This window comes from Ovis canadensis, chromosome 11, assembly GCF_042477335.2.
Source record: "Ovis canadensis isolate MfBH-ARS-UI-01 breed Bighorn chromosome 11, ARS-UI_OviCan_v2, whole genome shotgun sequence".
Lineage (NCBI taxonomy): Eukaryota > Metazoa > Chordata > Mammalia > Artiodactyla > Bovidae > Ovis > Ovis canadensis.
This window is the reverse complement of record NC_091255.1, coordinates 17746854-17763687: the sequence shown is the minus strand read 5'-3', so window position 1 is coordinate 17763687 and position 16834 is coordinate 17746854. Positions and strand designations below refer to the sequence as shown.

At 38.6% G+C, this 16834-nt stretch overlaps 2 protein-coding genes across 3 annotated transcripts in view; both read left to right on the top strand.

Annotated features, from left to right (window-relative positions):
* Positions 1-3657, top strand: part of HSF5 (heat shock transcription factor 5) — a 50741-nt gene extending 47084 nt beyond the window's left edge. The window contains exon 6 of the mRNA XM_069602600.1: positions 1799-3657. Within this exon, the coding sequence (XP_069458701.1) occupies positions 1799-1869 (71 nt within the window). The 3' untranslated portion in view covers positions 1870-3657. The remainder of the gene's footprint in view (positions 1-1798) is intronic.
* A 3547-nt stretch (positions 3658-7204) lies between these two features.
* RNF43 (ring finger protein 43) overlaps positions 7205-16834 on the top strand; it is a 69249-nt gene continuing 59619 nt past the window's right edge. The window contains exons 1-2 of one of the 2 annotated variants that reach the window (XM_069542597.1): positions 7217-7803; positions 8856-9492. In XM_069542597.1, coding sequence (XP_069398698.1) covers positions 9241-9492 — 252 coding nt within the window. In that variant the 5' untranslated portion in view covers positions 7217-7803; positions 8856-9240. Of the gene's footprint in view, positions 9493-16834 lie in introns of both variants that reach the window. The other variant, XM_069542596.1, reaches the window with a different exon arrangement.

Below are 16834 nucleotides of genomic sequence, written 5' to 3'. Positions count from 1 at the left end.
GTTCTTCTGCAAGATGTTTATCTGGATAAATTGCTTGTTCTTAATGCAGGAGACCTGGGTTCGATCCCTGGGTTGGAAAAATCCCCTGGAGAAAGGAAAGGCTACCCATTCCAGTATCCTGGCCTGGAGAATTCCATGGAATGTAAAGTCCATGGGGTTGCAAAGAGTCGGACACAACCAAACGACTTGTACTTACACTTTCTTTTTTTAACTAGTTTTTTTTTTTTTTTGGCTTCAAGGCACAGCATGCAGGATCTTAGTTCCCCAAACCAGGGATGGAACCGCTGCCCCCTGCAGTGGAAGCGTGGAGCTCTTAACCACCAGATTGCCAGTGAATTTCGAAATTGCTTGTTCTTCATGGATAGGTTGTACTCCTGTTCACCAGATGAGCTAGTACTTTTCTTTAGTAATTGATCTTCCTTTTATAGAAGAGGGCAAAAATTAAGTACTGTTCCAAATGCCCTCTAGATTTTCTCAAAGGTGGTGGTAGAATTATTGTTTCTCGTCTCTCCTGCTCAGGCTGTTGATCAGTCCCACAGAAGTTGTGTTTTACAAATAGCGTAACAGAAATCTCTGTGTGTCTAGTAGGAAATTAAGGATTCATTCTGTGTAGTTTAGTTTAACTCCAAAATGCTACTAGGACAAGATTGTAAGCTTAAAAAGCAACCTTAAAAAGGCTCCCAGGTCATGTTGTTCTGAGTGAATGAGTGAGTAAAAGTCACTTAGTTGTGTCTGACTCTTTGCAACTCCATGGACTACAGTCCATGAAATTCTCCACATCAGAATACTGGAGTGGGTAGCCTTTCCTTTTTCCTGGGGATCTTCCCAACCCAGGGATCAAACCCAAGTTTCCCGCATTGCAGGTGGATTCTTTACCAGCTGAGCCACAAGGGAAGCCATGCTATTCTAGAAGTTGTAAACTAATTAGATTGAATCTAGAACCCGCGTTTGTTCAGTTGCTTAGTTGTGTCCAACTGTTTCTCCTCTGTCCATGGGATTCTCCAGGCACGAATACTGGAGTGGGTTGCTATTCGTATTTTCAAGGGATCTTCTGACCCAGGGATGGAACCTATGTCTCCTGCTGCTCCTGCATTGGCAGGCGGCTTTTTTTACCACTGAGCCGCCTGGGAAGCCCGGAAGCCACATTAGTTAACTCTGTTGCTATACATGGCCTTAGCTTTTTTTTGTTATAGAACCTAGTACCTGAGCTGAGAGCTCACTTTTTAACTTCTTCCCATTCTTTCTGTCTCTTGACCTCCTCGAAGGGTATACTTTATTTTTTTTTTATAGACAGTTCAGATGGACACTTTTATAAGCGAATCAGCTACATTAGTCAATAGGTAGAAATTTTATGGAGGCAATCAACTTTGGAAAGGTAGTGTTTACTTAATTTAACATTGTTTTTTGTAAGGCATTGCTTCATAATCCTGGAACCTATTTTTATAACATTGAAGAAATGAGTTTTCATCTGTGTGTTTATTGCACTTTGATCTTTTTGACGCTGTTTCTTAATTTTACACTTACAGTAAAAGTCAGTTGAAATGAAAAAAGGCTTAGTGACATCACTAAAAGGAGAGACGTTTGAAACTGTGTTAGTCTCTTTGGGTTAATGCCTGAGCTGCATCTGTGCTTTAGAGGTACAGAAATGCCCTAAAAATTGAGAGCCTGATGAGATAAGGTAATTTTAGAGCCCATTCTACAGGTGAAACATAGCAGCTTGTTCTTCTTGTTGAAAGACTTGCCTGTCGAACTCTACAGTTTGAGAAACAGTGTAAACAAACCTTATTTTTCTTTCTAGATCTTCATCTGCTGGTGGATGTTGCCTGCAAGCAGGAACACTTTCCAAAGGAGGAAGAACTAAAAGAGTGAGGATTGGATGACAGATGCGACATTGTGCGCTAGCTGTAGCTGGAGGCAGACTAGCCTTGCACGTGGCACACTGTTGGGATTTTTTCAGTTCTGTTAAGGAGAAAAAAAAAACGTATTTTTGTTTTGTTAATTGAGAATTTTGTTAATTGAGAATTGGAATGTGATATTTCCTACAGCTGTTCAGTTCAGATTGTTTACCTTGACCAACTACAAAACATCTAGCAGTCTTTGTTTGTTTGCTGCCCAGATCCCTTTCACATGAAAAGTCCTGGCCTTCTGTTACAGTCAAGAAGCATCTAAAAACAGCTGCGTGTATGGTCCCGGAGAAGACTCTGTGTGTGGGTGTGCTGATCTGTCGTCTTGCCACTTTCAAACAGTAGTCAGTGCAGCTCCACTGGGGAGTTCAGTCTGTCTGTTTCAAATCGCAATGTGATCCTTTTAGAGAAGATTGTGAGAAGCAAAGGCATGTGAGGTCACCAAGATCACAGGTCTAAATGGGTCAGGAATTCCAGGGAAGAAAAACTCTGGGGAAGAGTTAATTTTCTAAATGATTAACCAGGAAATGCTCTGACTTCCTCACCCAGCGTTCTGTTTCAAGAGCAAGGCATCTGGGCTTGGACCATCCATCACACTTAACAGCCCCTTATTCTTTTCTATTAATGGGAACATTCTTCTATTTTCATATCTTTCTTTAATTTTAATAATACAGTATCATAAATGGTAAGGTTTTGTTAATGTATCACTTGTTTAATATATCTTCTAAAGAAAAGTATTTTAACTTGTTTAATTGTATTTATAAATGCTGGTAGATTTAAAGTTTTAAAGCTTTATATTTTTATTAATATTGTGGGTAGAAGGATAAAGGATGCCTGTGTAATATTTTTATTTTTAAAGGGAAATGTACAATGTGTGAGCAAAACCATTAAGAGATTTAACACAGTGTTTATACTTACATTCAGTAAATATAAATTCTCAGCTGTAAAAGATACTGTGTGCAAATTCTGGGACTAACTGATTAGTAGTTACCTAACAGAAGCTATACCTTTAACAGTTTATGTATGGTTTAAGCTTCTGAGAGAAGTTTGGATAGTGGGATAGACTTAACATTTTTATCTCATCCCCTCTTTAGGATCCTAAATTCGAATAGTACAATTGTGGAACTGGTTTTTAGGAGAGGTATCTTGGATATCCAGTTTCTGTAGTTGATCCCTCACTTGCTCATCCAGTGACAGTAAGAAGCTTTCTGATTTTAAAGTTTCCAGTTGACTAGAACTTTCTTACTGGATTCTGCCTCAGTTTTCCTTATAAGCACTGCAGAAACAAAAGGGAAGCCTAGGAATATGAAACGAATGAGAAAGGAAAGGCACATAGTGATATGTGACGTAAATACTCTTTCAGCCATGGTGGGTGTAACAATACATTTTTTAAATTGCGTTGTGCCTTCCCAGTGATGTCAAACCCTGGAAGTGTTACAGAGATAGTAGTATTTTAGAAAAGGTTGAGCTCTGTTTTGGTCTGCAGTGACTCAGTTTAGATATGAAAATAGGTCCTGAAAAGTGACCTCTTTGGTCTATCTGATTAGACTAGTCCATGTCTATGTGATGAACATTTATTCATCTTTATCAGCAAGGTTTAAAAGATGAATGGATTATCGAGACTCCTACATCTTTTGGTCAGATTCTGTATTTTGGTAGAGTATGTGAATAGGAGACCGAGTTTCTAAATGAAGGAACTTTGCCTTTTCTCTGTCATGTTGAAAAAGCTGATAAATAAAATATCACTAAGTAAGTGATATTCCTTCCCTTAACTGTGCCTTTCTTGGCTTCATATATGTTGAAAGAGATAATATCTTTTGAGGAACATGTGTCAAGCAGGAACCTTGACATGGATTTGGTTTCAGTTGTTTTAAGGCTTAATTAATGAAATGCCTTTATCAGCTTTCCAAACTTTTTTTATATATTGATACAACAGATCGGGGAGCTGGATCTCCTGCTATACTCACATGCCTGCTACCCATCACCTAAAGCTATCATTACTGTCTTGGAAAAGTGGCAAAAGGTAACATAAAATCTTTGTGTAAATTAGTCAGTAGGGTCTGATACATGCTAATAAGGTTCCTGACTAGCACCTCAGTATTTCAGCACCTTAAACAAAAAGTTTCAATCAGTCAACAATAAAGTGAGTGTTTCAACTAGACTTGTTGTCTTGCTTGGTTTTTACTGTTGAATTGGTGATCAATAGAAACCTCATTCATTATGACTAATAATCACATTAGTAAAGTTCAAAAGGAAGTGTGCTCTGTTTTTCAAAGAATCCGACTTAAAAAGTCCTGAGTTTTCTTCATTTACACTTGAATAGAGATTGAATAGTTAAAATGCTGTTGAGAGTAAGGACAGTTCTTAGACATGCTTTTAGAAACCTAGGTTTGGGGAAAGAACCGAAGTCTGGTAACTTTAGTCAGTGCAGATGTGGAGATAGGTCCTGAAGGGTGATCTGTTTTCTGTGGGAGGTTGGCAGTAGGTGTCAGTGTGGGCACTTCATTGCCGCAGTGATGCCATCGTTATGGAAGTTAAAATTGCTCAGGGATGACTCCAAAACTTGAAGCCAGAGAATAATTTCTCTTGCTTATCGATTCTGCTGACTTTTCGTGTCAATACTGTGTAAATAAGCACAATATATCAGTGAACTAAGCCCTATAGAGCTGTTTGGTTGGATCGTGAGTAACTCGAGGTACCCAGCTTCATGATACCTATTATCGTCATTCAGGGTTTCCTCAAGAGAGAGCAACCACATCTGTATTTTTTTTCCTTTCAACTAAGTATCCGTATTAAGCCTCTTAGGTTGGGTATCTTAATTCCTTTGCAAGTTTCAAGCAGGAATAGGCGAGGCAAAATCAATCAGTAGGTTGCTGCTACTGCTACTAAGTCACTTCAGTCGTGTCTGACTCTGTGCGACCCCATAGACGGCAGCCCACCAGGCTGCCATCCCTGGGACTCTCCAGGCAAGAGTTATGGAGTGGGTTGTCATTGCCTTCTCCAATGCGTGAAAGTGAAAAGTGAAAGTGAAGTTGCTCAGTCACGTCTGACTCTTCTCGACCCCATGGACTGCAACCTACCAGGATCCTCCGTCCATGGGATTTTCCAGGCAAGGGTACTGGAGTGGGTTGCCATTGTAGTAGGTTACTGTTTGTTTAAAGTTTAAAGATGTTTTTGCATATATCAGATATGTAATAATGTATATTTAAATCTTTTTGTTATACTTTTATATAGAATACATAAAAACATAAAACCATAGCACACTTCTAAAAAATTCTCTCCAGAAGAATTAGATCTATTTCTGTTCTTTAGGAAAGGAGCTATAAAAGGTCTATATTTGTATTATGTTCTTATGGTCAACCAATAAATAAAAAGTGCTAAATTAAGAATTTACTTTAGAATTTATCTCTCTGCTCTAGGTGTTATTAGGCCTAAAATGCCAAAACTGTCCCCATAAACTCTCTTGAAAAACTTACTAAATTTTTAAGTGAAATATAATTGAATTACAATGTGTTAGTTTCAGTGTGCAACAAAGTGACTCAGATACATATATACACACACACACATATTTTTTCAGATTCTCTTCTATTATAGTTTATTCCAAGATACTGAATATAGTTCCCTGTACTATACAATAGGTCTCTGTTGTTTACTTTATATATAGTAGTTTGTATCTGCTAAGCCCAAACTCCTAATTTACTCCCCTCCACCACTTTCCCCTTTGGTAATCATAAGTTTGTTTTCCATGTCTGTGAGTCTCTTTCTGCTTTGCAAATAAGTTAATTGTGTCATATTGTAGATTGCACACGTAAGTGATCGCATATGACATTTGTCTTCGGCTTGCTTCACTCAGTATGATCGTCTCTAGGTCCATCCATGCTGCTGCAAATGGCATTATTTCATTCTTTTTTATTGGCTTAGTAATATTCCATTGTATGAATGTACCACATCTTCTTTATCCATTTATCTGTTGATGGACATTTAGGTTGATTCCATGTCTTGGCTATTGTAAGTGGTGTTGCTGTGAACATTGGGGTAAATGTATCTTCAAATTAGACTGTAAACCCTCTTTAGGGATAAAATTCTCAAGGCGACCAGGTCACTCATACCTTTTGCCTTCAGAGGCATTATGTCATTTAATCTTTACAACAAACCTACAATGCAGTTATTATTCTCCACATTTTACAGGTAGTCAGTTTTCACAATTCTTTTGTCCACGTTAGAAATTGTTTGAAATTTTATGTGCTTCTTGCCACAACTTAAAATGTGCTTTTTACCACAATAAGCATGTAGCATAAATCTTAACCTTTTTTAAGTGTAATGTTAATCATATTCACATCATTGTTCATTTGTACAGTTTGGAAAGATTATTGGCATCAGATTAAAAATAAGATGTCTGGCCACAGTGAAATACAATCTGGTCATTTTGAAAATTCAAATTTTAGAAACCTACGTCAGAAATGTTTGCATTCTTTCTAAAGAAAATGTTACTAGAAGGGTTATTGTTCACAAATGTGGTAAAAGTTACTAGAAGGATTATTTTTCACAAATGTAATTAACCAAAAATCAGTGTTCTTTTTACCTACACTCTTATTAAGCATATATATTTACCCCTTTACTTGTATTTATGATATAGACTTACTTTCAGTTTCACATTGAAGGCCCAGGTCTGATCCATAGTATTATTTCACATCCCAGGGATGTAAGAAGAAAATAACAGATTCCAGCCCTCTGACATCACCTAATGTAAAAGCTTGGTACAGGCAGTTTAGAAAAGAGCTACTGAATTTAAATTTGCAGAAGCTGAAGAAAAACTGCATAAAAAGGGCAGAATTCTTGCCAGGGTAGCTGACTTAAGACAATAAATCAGTGAGTGAGAACTACTGCACAGGATCACATTATTCTGGCTTTGTGGCCTTTATAGACACTAAAACCCAGAAGAGCAGATATCCCTTTGAACTTACATTTGCAAAACGTTGTGTCCATTATTTTATCTTATGGGTTTCTTTTTTTTTTTGGTCTTTATTTCCTCATCCCGCCGTCTGTCTCTTGGGTTGCAGAATCTGCTTACCTATCTGTTCACGTGGCCTTGATTTACATGCGGGAGCTTGCTTACTCAGAGGAAGGTATTGAGGACTGAACTGGGTGCAGTGTGGCCGTGGCTCAGTAGAGGGAGTCGGGGAGCCGAGAGAAGAGCGAGCTCAGGAACGTGTCTGGTGAAGTGTGCGCGCACCGTGCCCCAGGCAGCCAGGAGGAGGGGGCGGGACGGGGCGGCTGCCTCTGGCCGCTCCACCCTCACTGTGTCAGCAGGTAGAGAGCGTGATTGCAGTCCCAGGGGAGGGAGTCCGAGCTAGAACACCAATTACAAACCACAGGCTTCCTCCTCTAGGGAGCTGATCCAGAATTGTCTTTCTGGAAGGGAAGCACTTGAATCCTTCCGAACTTTCCAAGTCTATCCATGATTCAGAGACCTTGCCTTCTCCCTTTGGGATTGTCTGTGTTCCTGGTAGTGAATTGTTGCTGATGTATTTGCTTCTTTGCTCTTTCAAGATCTCATCATTTTTATATGCTGTTTGGGGAGAAAAAGGACTTTTGTTAGAAAGGAGATTTCAGAAATGGTTTTGGATCCTCTCTCAGTGGTTTTAGAGTTCTTGGGGACAGTAGCTCTAACCTTGGAGTAAGTTTCTGCCTTTGACCTGCATGGATTATTTTTTCAGGCTGCGGAATTTCTCGGCTCCTACCTGCAGTGTGGGGCACTTGGTTTGGTTGCAGAGTAAGAAGGTGGAAGAATGAACTGTACTTGGTTAAGCAGTTGAAACCTTTTCTTGAGCAGGATCTATAAAAGCATAATTGAATTTGTTTCACCCCGTGGATTCCAGTGGGCCCGACAGCACAACAGGTTTGCAGATTTCTTTTGAAATTCTTTTTTTTTCCCTCCTTCTGCCTCAGCGAAAGAAAAGAATCTATATAACAGGTTCATATTCAATTGCTTGGCTTTTCAGCACTTATTCTGAAGACTTAATAAGATTTTTTAACTTGACCTCTGAACACAGTGGGCTTTGTGGTTGAAGTGCATTTGTATTTACTTAAGGGTGCACATTTTGAAATCTTAGAATAAGATTTTGTTTGTACAAAGACCCAAATTCTCAAGTGTGCCTAGAAATAGCACAGATCTACTCTACTCAGGATTATTTTTACTTTTTCAGGGCATTCTACTTAGAGCTTGTAGACTAATCACCTCCTTACTCCCACTGTCTTTTATTCCCCACCTCCTCAAGGAATTTGAAAACGTGTTAGGAATAGTCCTTTGTTTTAATATGAACCCAGAAAATTACAGATTATAAGATCTGGATAATAAAGTAGTTTCCAAAAGCATCTCATGGGAAATCACAGTGCTTGGCATTCTCAAGTAGGAGAATAAAAGGAGGAATCCCTAAGATAGAAAGGAAGATAAAGATAGAAATAGGAATTTCAACTGGAAAAGATAATTGGAAAGCCAACCTTTTCAAATATTCTTCTAATTATGAAAATTGGAAAAGATTGTGATGCTCGGATTTATCCTGTGAATATGTGAAGACATATAAATCAGCACCTAACTTACTAGCAAATCTAGGTGGAAAATTTAAAACTCAGTATATTTAAGTTCATGGAAAGTGTTATAGGTTCAATGGGCCTGGAACTTTGGCTACGCTGAAGTACGGTTTAATGTTGAAACTTTTATGAATACATGTAGCATCTTTGGCTATCTCTCAGGTGTGGTCTGAAATATTGTTCCCTCTCCTTCCCCTTAAAAAAGAAGCTCTGTGATCTTTAGTTTTTTACCATTGACAAGTTTTGTAACTTAAAAGGGCCACCTCTTCATTTTCTGAGCTGGAGTTTTTCACTCTCACCTTTGATGCATGGCCTTAGTCGTTTACTTTGCCTTGTTTTGTTCATTAACATTGAGTTTAGTGGCTCGAGAACTTGTTGCATATGGAAGACCAGCACCAGGTGATCTGACATAATAAAAATTCAGGATGTGACATTCAACCTCAAGCAACACTGAGAATTCCCAAGAGAAGTGCGATATCTTTACTAATCATAGTGAAGATGGGAGAAAATGACATACCTGAAGCAGAAGTAGGCTGACAATAACCTTCTTCCCTGCTTGAGCAGGAATACCACCTGTCCTTGGGAATATACTTTAGAGAAAGGAAGGGCCAAAACTACAACTCGGCTTTCTGAAACTGACGCAGAAATTTCTTTTCCGCCATTTGTCTGGATTTGAGAACCTGCGTTTGGTCTTAGCTACTGGAAGCGGTATGTATGGCCGAAGTGCATCGCTGCAGCTGGTAGCATGAGTGGTGGCCACCAGCTACAGCTGGCTGCCCTCTGGCCCTGGCTGCTGATGGCTACCCTGCAGGCAGGCTTTGGACGCACGGGACTGGTACTGGCAGCAGCGGTGGAGTCTGAAAGATCAGCTGAGCAGAAGGCTATTATCAGAGTGATCCCCTTGAAAATGGACCCCACAGGAAAACTGAATCTCACTTTGGAAGGCGTGTTTGCTGGTGTTGCTGAAATAACTCCAGCAGAAGGAAAATTAATGCAGGTAAGGATGACTTTATTATTTTTCACTTTCCATCTGTTTGAAATATACCTTCCTTCTTTTGTCTCCCAAATCGAATTCCACAGAAGGGCTCTGCTGCCTGGCTTTCTATTTGTTTCATCTTGTTAAACATGTTACTTATTGACATTCTAAAGCAAATTCTGAGTTTATACTCGAGAAGAAACATAAATGCTGTATTTTGTAAGATCATCTGCTTATTTTTAACTCTGGTATTACACTACATTACATAATAAGACCTTTCTTTGCAAGTGATATATTCTGGACACTTTTTTTTTTTAAATAGATGAAATAGATGGGCTTGTATTTAATTAACTCAAAGAGTGTACTTATATCCTGTTTTAGATTTGAGGTGAGCACTACGGTTGATTTTGATGGTCAGCAGCACCCTGACGTTCTAGAATGCCTTTGGAGCATATTTGATCACTGTGTCACTTTTAAAATTCAGTCAAGCTTGAATGCTACGGTTGGCTTTATACCATGTGGGGCACCTTATTGCTAAGCCCAAAATGGAGAGGATTGGATTACAAAATGGACACAAGTTGTAAACCTGCCTCCTGATCACTTTGGTCTCGTCTACACTTAATTTTATTATTTTCAAAACTTTTAAATGTAACATCTGTGTTTTATTGACCCACAGAGTTTTTCAGACAGTTTCTTAGGCTTTGCAGTTGTGAAATTTGCCTATAACTCATTCATAGCCTACTCTGTATGTGTTTAATTTATGAACTGACTGAGGCCATCGCATTTCATAGATGAATTGCTCATACCCCCCCACCCCCAGCCTACAAAGGTAGAGCCCTCTTTTTAATGTGGCATTCTAGTATCTTACTCTATAAAATTATATTACTTATTGATTAAAATTCATTTTATCAAAGAACATTTCTTGCTGTAGCTCTCAGTCACAGGTGAAAATGTTAAATATGATTCATCTTAGCATCCAAGCTCAGATTTTTATTGCGTGATATGAACAGAACCAAAATATTGTATTAATTTAAATTTTGGTCCACTCAAAGGAAAAAGCTGAGAAAATTTAACAAATTATAGAACTCTTTTTGCCCAACACAGTTTTATGTATATCTTAGTGGCTGTTCACAATCACTTCGTAGGCAATATTTTGAAGCTGGGATAAGTGAAGTGGAAGAAGAATTGGGTGAAAAGGAAGGCTCTGCTATTTAGAAAAATAGACAGGCAAAAAGAATATATCTGGAAAAAACAGTGTAAGAATTTTTGGAAAAGGGTCTATTTAATTTGAACTTTAGGACAGACTTAGGAATATCTAAAAGTTGAAACCATAAATCATTTTGAATACAACAGTTAGGAAGGAAACTTCCTTTCTGCCTTTGCCTGGTTAATACCCTGAAGCATGAGTGAGGGATGTACTCCATTTTCATTTCTTGCCCTGAGTAATTTCAGGATGGACCCGCATTCTGGTAGCTCTGAGGCCTTGGAAGCTGTACTAAGCTTTGTGCCTTATTAATATCCTGTGGCAGCATGTTCAACGGGTTAATTATATGCTGCATTAAATAGTGTCCTCTTTTATTTTAATTTTTTAGTCTTCTATTATAATACATCTCTACGTACAGTTTCTGTATATTCATAAAGGAAAAGGTATGTAAGAGATATTAGCTGGCATTCTCTTTGCGATTTATTACTTAGTCAGTCTGTATCATGTCTTCTCCTATTTTGCCCTTTTTCTCATGCTGGTAAGTGTTGCTTAATCCTTTTTTTCCCACCTATTAACTTTGAGTCTATCACTGTCCTTTAAGTATTGCTTCTTCACTTTGTGAAGAGCACATTTCACTGTTATTCAGCAGGACCTTTCCAGGCTTTCCAGTAGCTAGTTTGCGTCATTGGCAATTTCCAGTCTTTTCTTCACCTTTTCTCTCCGTGCAAGCTTCTTCTATGTCAGGGTCAGTAATAAATTTGTATACTAGCTTAGTATTAATCTCTGGAGATTTTCAGTATTGGTCCTGGTTTATTGTCTATTAATCAAGTTTTAATCCACAATAATTACTAAATTTTCTTAATCTCTTATGAGAGACTTAAAAAAAAAAACTTTTGAATGAGATGCATCAGTTCTTTTTTATCCACTGTTTGATTAACTCTTTCAAAGAAGTCTAGCGTGTTAGGGACACATGGTGTACACTTCTAGAATCCATGCTGTTGGTTCCTTATCAGATTACACTGCAACACAGGTTTACTCAACTGTGGTTAACCAAGCCTTCCACTCAGCTCAAGTTCTGTTTGAATGTCCTAGAGCTGTGCTTTGCTGCACTTCAGCTTTCTTGGTGGATATCTGTCCCCTGGTGTCACAAATCCAAAGACAGTTTTCTCTGTTGGCGTTGCAGAATTTTGGATAATTCTATATATCCTTCTACCTATGAATTATTCTAGCTGCCTGTTAAGCTTGATTATCTTCAAAGATGCAGTTAAGTCTTTGTAAAATTGGGCATGCAATGCATTGGGAAATGTGAAGTTATGAGGACAATGATTTAAAAAAAATAATGATGACTGCGTTATTGTGGTTTCTGTAATTTCCAGAAGTTTCATAAAATCTGACATGTCTTTACATTTTGTTCAGTTATTTCAGTGTATGTACTATTTCATAAGGACCAAATTAACTGGATTTTCATTTGTATTGCAATTTGGATTTTCCTTAAACAGAGGGAAACATCCTGTGACAGTGTGCCCCAAGTATTGTTATTCTGTTTAATAATAAAATAGACCATAGAACTTTCTCCTAAAATAATTTTGTTTGTCTCAGCTTCATCTGATGACTATATGTACAAGACCAGGTCTTGGTGAATTTTTGTCCTGATTCTTATTCCCCAGTTTTCTCTTTACCAAGAGTTATATCTATTGTACAGTATATGTTCAGAGTCTTAAATTATAATATTCTCTTTAAAGTACTATAAGAAAGTCAAAATAAAAGGGGAAGTGTTGCCTTGGCCATATTTCTTTCATTTCTCAAGTCGTCTCTTTTCTGTTTCAAAACTCCCCATCTTAGTCTTGACCAAATTATATTGTTTTCCTTCCTATTTGGCCCAAGAGCCGCTTCTCTGCACAACCGTATTATTTCAAATCCCTGTGCGGGTTTGCCATTGTCTTTAAAGTGTCTACTTCTTAGGTTTCCTCTACATTTGCCAGAATCCTGTCTCTCCCTCTTTTCTGATTTCCTGCTCCTTTTTAAATCTGTTTCCCATTTAATGTTTATATTTAGGATAACCTTCTACCAGTCTTCTCTCTCAGTATTTCCCTAACTGGCCATCAAAAATCCAGATCCAAAAAAAATTTATTTTTATAATTACGAGTAATGATGGATGTAAACTAAACTTATTGTGGTGATCATTTCACAATATATATGTATGTCAAATCATATTATACACCTAAAAATAATACAGTGTTATATATCAATTATATCTCAAAGAAAAAGCAGAATGCGGGGGGGACACACACACACACAAATTCATGCCAAGGAAACTAATTACTTGGCAGTGTGATAAAGACACTGGTAGCGATTACACTATTATTGTTTTGACCATTCTTTCGAATATACTCTTTTTTTTCTTTCTCCTGGTTTATACAACTGTAGAAGGAAAATGAGCTGGGGCTTATGCACTGTCTCACTGTCCAGCTTTCTGGTTTGTTAACCTCTTATCAATGTTTGTTTATATTATTTCTTAGTGATATTGTTGCTACCACTTCTAAAAATGATTACAGTCCTGTTTTCTTTCTCAATTCTTGCTCTTTATTAATAAACGTGACTTAGAGGGACAGCCCAAAATTCATTTTCCTTCTCCTCAAAGCAGAAGCCCGAGAGGATCTTAGTGTAGCGCAGGAGAGGTCACTGATTCTTTAACCATCACATTCTTCCTGCTTAGCTGGTTGTCCTGGATTTTCTTAGACTCCAGGTTAAAGTTATGATCAAGATTAGAATGTGCTGCCCTGAGGCTTCAGACCTACAATGGAAGCTGTGGTAGTGCAGCATTTGGCCAGCAGCAGTGAACACCTCCTGGACAAATTCCCCCTTGCTCGGTGTCTCTGCTTGCCCCTTCGTTTACCTATTAGTCAACACATAGTTATCCTATCTTTGCATTCTCACTTTATTTGTAGTCAGGGCCTGAAGTGAACGTTTTGGGGAGGAAGAGAAAACTTCATAGTTTCAGTTTTGGCCAAAGCCAGAGAGACAATGCTGTATAGCAAACTGCAGTTGACAAAGTGATTAAACTGTAACTAAAGGGACCTGACTTTTAGCTCCAGCCCTGCCACTGAGTAGTTGGGTGACAAGATAGTTTCTGCCTTTCTAGGCTTTAGGTTTGCATCTGTATAACTGAACTTGTGCCACGCACTTTTCATGCATTAGCTCACTGAATCTCCATTATACCTTCAAGAGAGAAAGACAGTCCTTTTTTTTTTTTTTTAAGATTAGGGCAGATGTTTTTTAATTGTGTTTTTAACTGAAATAGAGTTAATGTACAAGATTATATAAGTCACAGGGCTTCCCTCATAGCTCAGTCGGTAAAGAGTCTACCTGCAATGCAGGAGACCCGGGTTCGATTCCTGGGTCAGGAAGATGCCCTAGAGAAGGAAATGGCAACCCACCCCAGGATTCTGGCCTGGAGAATCCCATGAAGAGAGGAGCCTGGCAGGCTACAGTCTATGGGGTCGCAAGAGTCAGACACGACTAAATACACACAGGACAGCATATGTTACAAATAGACAATATAGTGATTCACAGTTATTGAAGGTATAACTCCATTTATAGTTATGAAGTATTGCCTATATTCCCTGTGTTGTACAATATATCCTTGTAGCTTATTTAATACGTAATATTGGTACCTGCTACCCTTCCAGCCCTGTATTGCCGCTCCTCCTCCCTGCCCCCGCTGGGAGAGCCACTAGTTCATTCTCTGTGAGTCTGCTTGTTTTTTTGTTGCTGTTATATTCACTAGTTGTTGTATTTTTTAGATTCCACATATAAGTGATATCATACAGTAGACATACAGTACTTTTATTTTCACATATTATAGGTAAAGAAATGGAGGCTCAAAGTGAGTCTCAAAGCTATTTGCCAAAGTCTAAAAGTAAGTGGCATGGCTGGAGCTTGAACCCCAGAGCTCATGCTGTTCTCACTCTAGAATTTTGTGCATCAAAAATGCTGCAGATGGACACCAGGGTAGGCCTTATATAAATGACAAACTTATTTCCAGAAGAGAAGAGAATGCAAATGATGAGTATTGTTCTCTGCAGTTAATCCAAACTATATATATTTCTTCCATTTCTCTTCATTTGTGCTTCATTCACAAAGATATTTGTAAATCAGAATGTTATTTACTTGGTATATCTGTTTTAGTGTAACAATTATCATTACCTTTCTCTTCCTTTTATAACAGTAAGTTGTTTAACGTAGGAACATGAGATAATAAACTTTGAAGTCGCATGCATCTAACTGCCATTGCTCAAGTCAGAGCTTCTTGGAAGCAGAGATTTCAAAGATTTTGTAATTTTGCTTTGAGGCCAGCCTTTAAAAGAAGTATACCTATTTGAAGTACAGTCAACTCTCAGTTATTTATGTTAGTGGGGGTGCAGAAAATTCAGTTAATTTATAATTGACTTTGGAATGTAGTCAGAAGTATACTATGGGATGTAAATCGTCTGTGCACACAAGCAGGCTGAGGTGCTTGCCTCCTGGGATCCCAGCTTGACTTGGCTTTGTCGTTCGAAGCGTGGCACCCAGAAGAGAGAAGGAAGCTGCAGATATTTTTATTGATAATTTTTCAGGTTAAGGAGGTATCTCACTTATGTAAAAGTACCCATCAGACAGATTTGTATATATAATCATTCTGTACTTCATGTGGAAATCCAGCAGAATTGCTGTAAGTTCAAATTCATAAATCTCTCTGGTTGTAGGAAGTAATGAATGAGCTGTGCCCTTGGTTATTGCCCCTATCAGGCTATTTAGTGTCCTTTGAGCTGATTCCAGGGGTAGGCATTTCCTTGGTTTTTTGTGGTAAACTGTGTGTGTGTGTTGTAATTTTCTTTATCTACAAATTAGTCATAGTTAACTTTTTATACAGTTTTTAAGATATCCCTGAGGCTCAAGGTTTTGTTTTGTTTTCAATTTAAAAAAAAGCCTTTACATTTTATCCACTGAGAAGTCTTTAATTTTATGTGCTTCCCCCCTTCCCTTACTCCTTTCAAATTACTAAGTACACTAGAGGAAAAGATGTTATAAATGAGCAATGTACTATTATAAATATTCTGTCAGGAACCAGAATTGATAGCAGGGTATTGTTGTTAGAGAAGTGTATGATGATGTTCCATCAAATTTCTGTAGTGATTTTCTTCCAAGGAGCTTAAAATGATTCACAAATACTTGCAAACCAAATACGGGTGATACTCCATTTTATAGAAAAGGAAACTTAATGAGAGAGAAAGCAAGTTAATTATCTTAGAACAAGGTCACTCAGAAATAAATGGACCCTGTGTACTTTGCAGGAGATAGATGAATAGTCCACTTTTTAAGTTATCCAAGGATGTGCTTTTCTCAGGGAAATCCTCGAAAGCTAAAATACTGTCAATGGCTGAGATATGGGATGTGGTCCCAATATCCTCTATTGGGACCTATGTTGCTCAATTTGGTAATTCAGCTATTGATGAAGCAGGGTGCCAACTTTATGTCTCAAAAGCCCTCTGAGCTGACTCTGTGACCTGCATTCATTGTTTTGTTGAGAATTGTTGGAGTTGGAGCCAGAGTTTTCACAATGAGCTGCTGAGGGCCTGCAGGATCTGGCCTGGCACCTGCACCCCTTGCCTCCTCACCCCTCACTCTGCTCCAGTCGCTGTGACCTTGTTGTCCTTCAGCTAAGCCAGGCCTGCTCCCACCTCAGGGCCTTTCCACTTCCTCATCCCACTTATATCCCAGGCACTTTCTTCTCTTAGTCCCTCAGATGTCAGCCCCAAGTGTGAAATACGCCTTCTCAGTGAGGCCTTCCTGGGCCTGTTCTGAGGGGCTCTTCCTGTTCCCCCAGGGCTCCTGTTCTCCGCCCGGCTTGGCTTTGCTTTAGAAACTTCATGCAGTGTGACACACTTATGCTGCCTCCCCTCAGGAGGCTGTGAGCTCTGTGAAAGCAGGGCTTTCATCTCTCCAGTTCAGAGCTGTGTTTTGGGGAACAGGGTGTTAGTGTACTTGGTGCTCTTCCCATAGGCGGTACTCAATAAATATTTATTGAAGGAATATAAGGAGCATTATGGTGGTGCTGAGTGGCTGTGATTGGTCAGAGATCACTCTAGGATGAAACAGACTTATTTATCTCATCACATT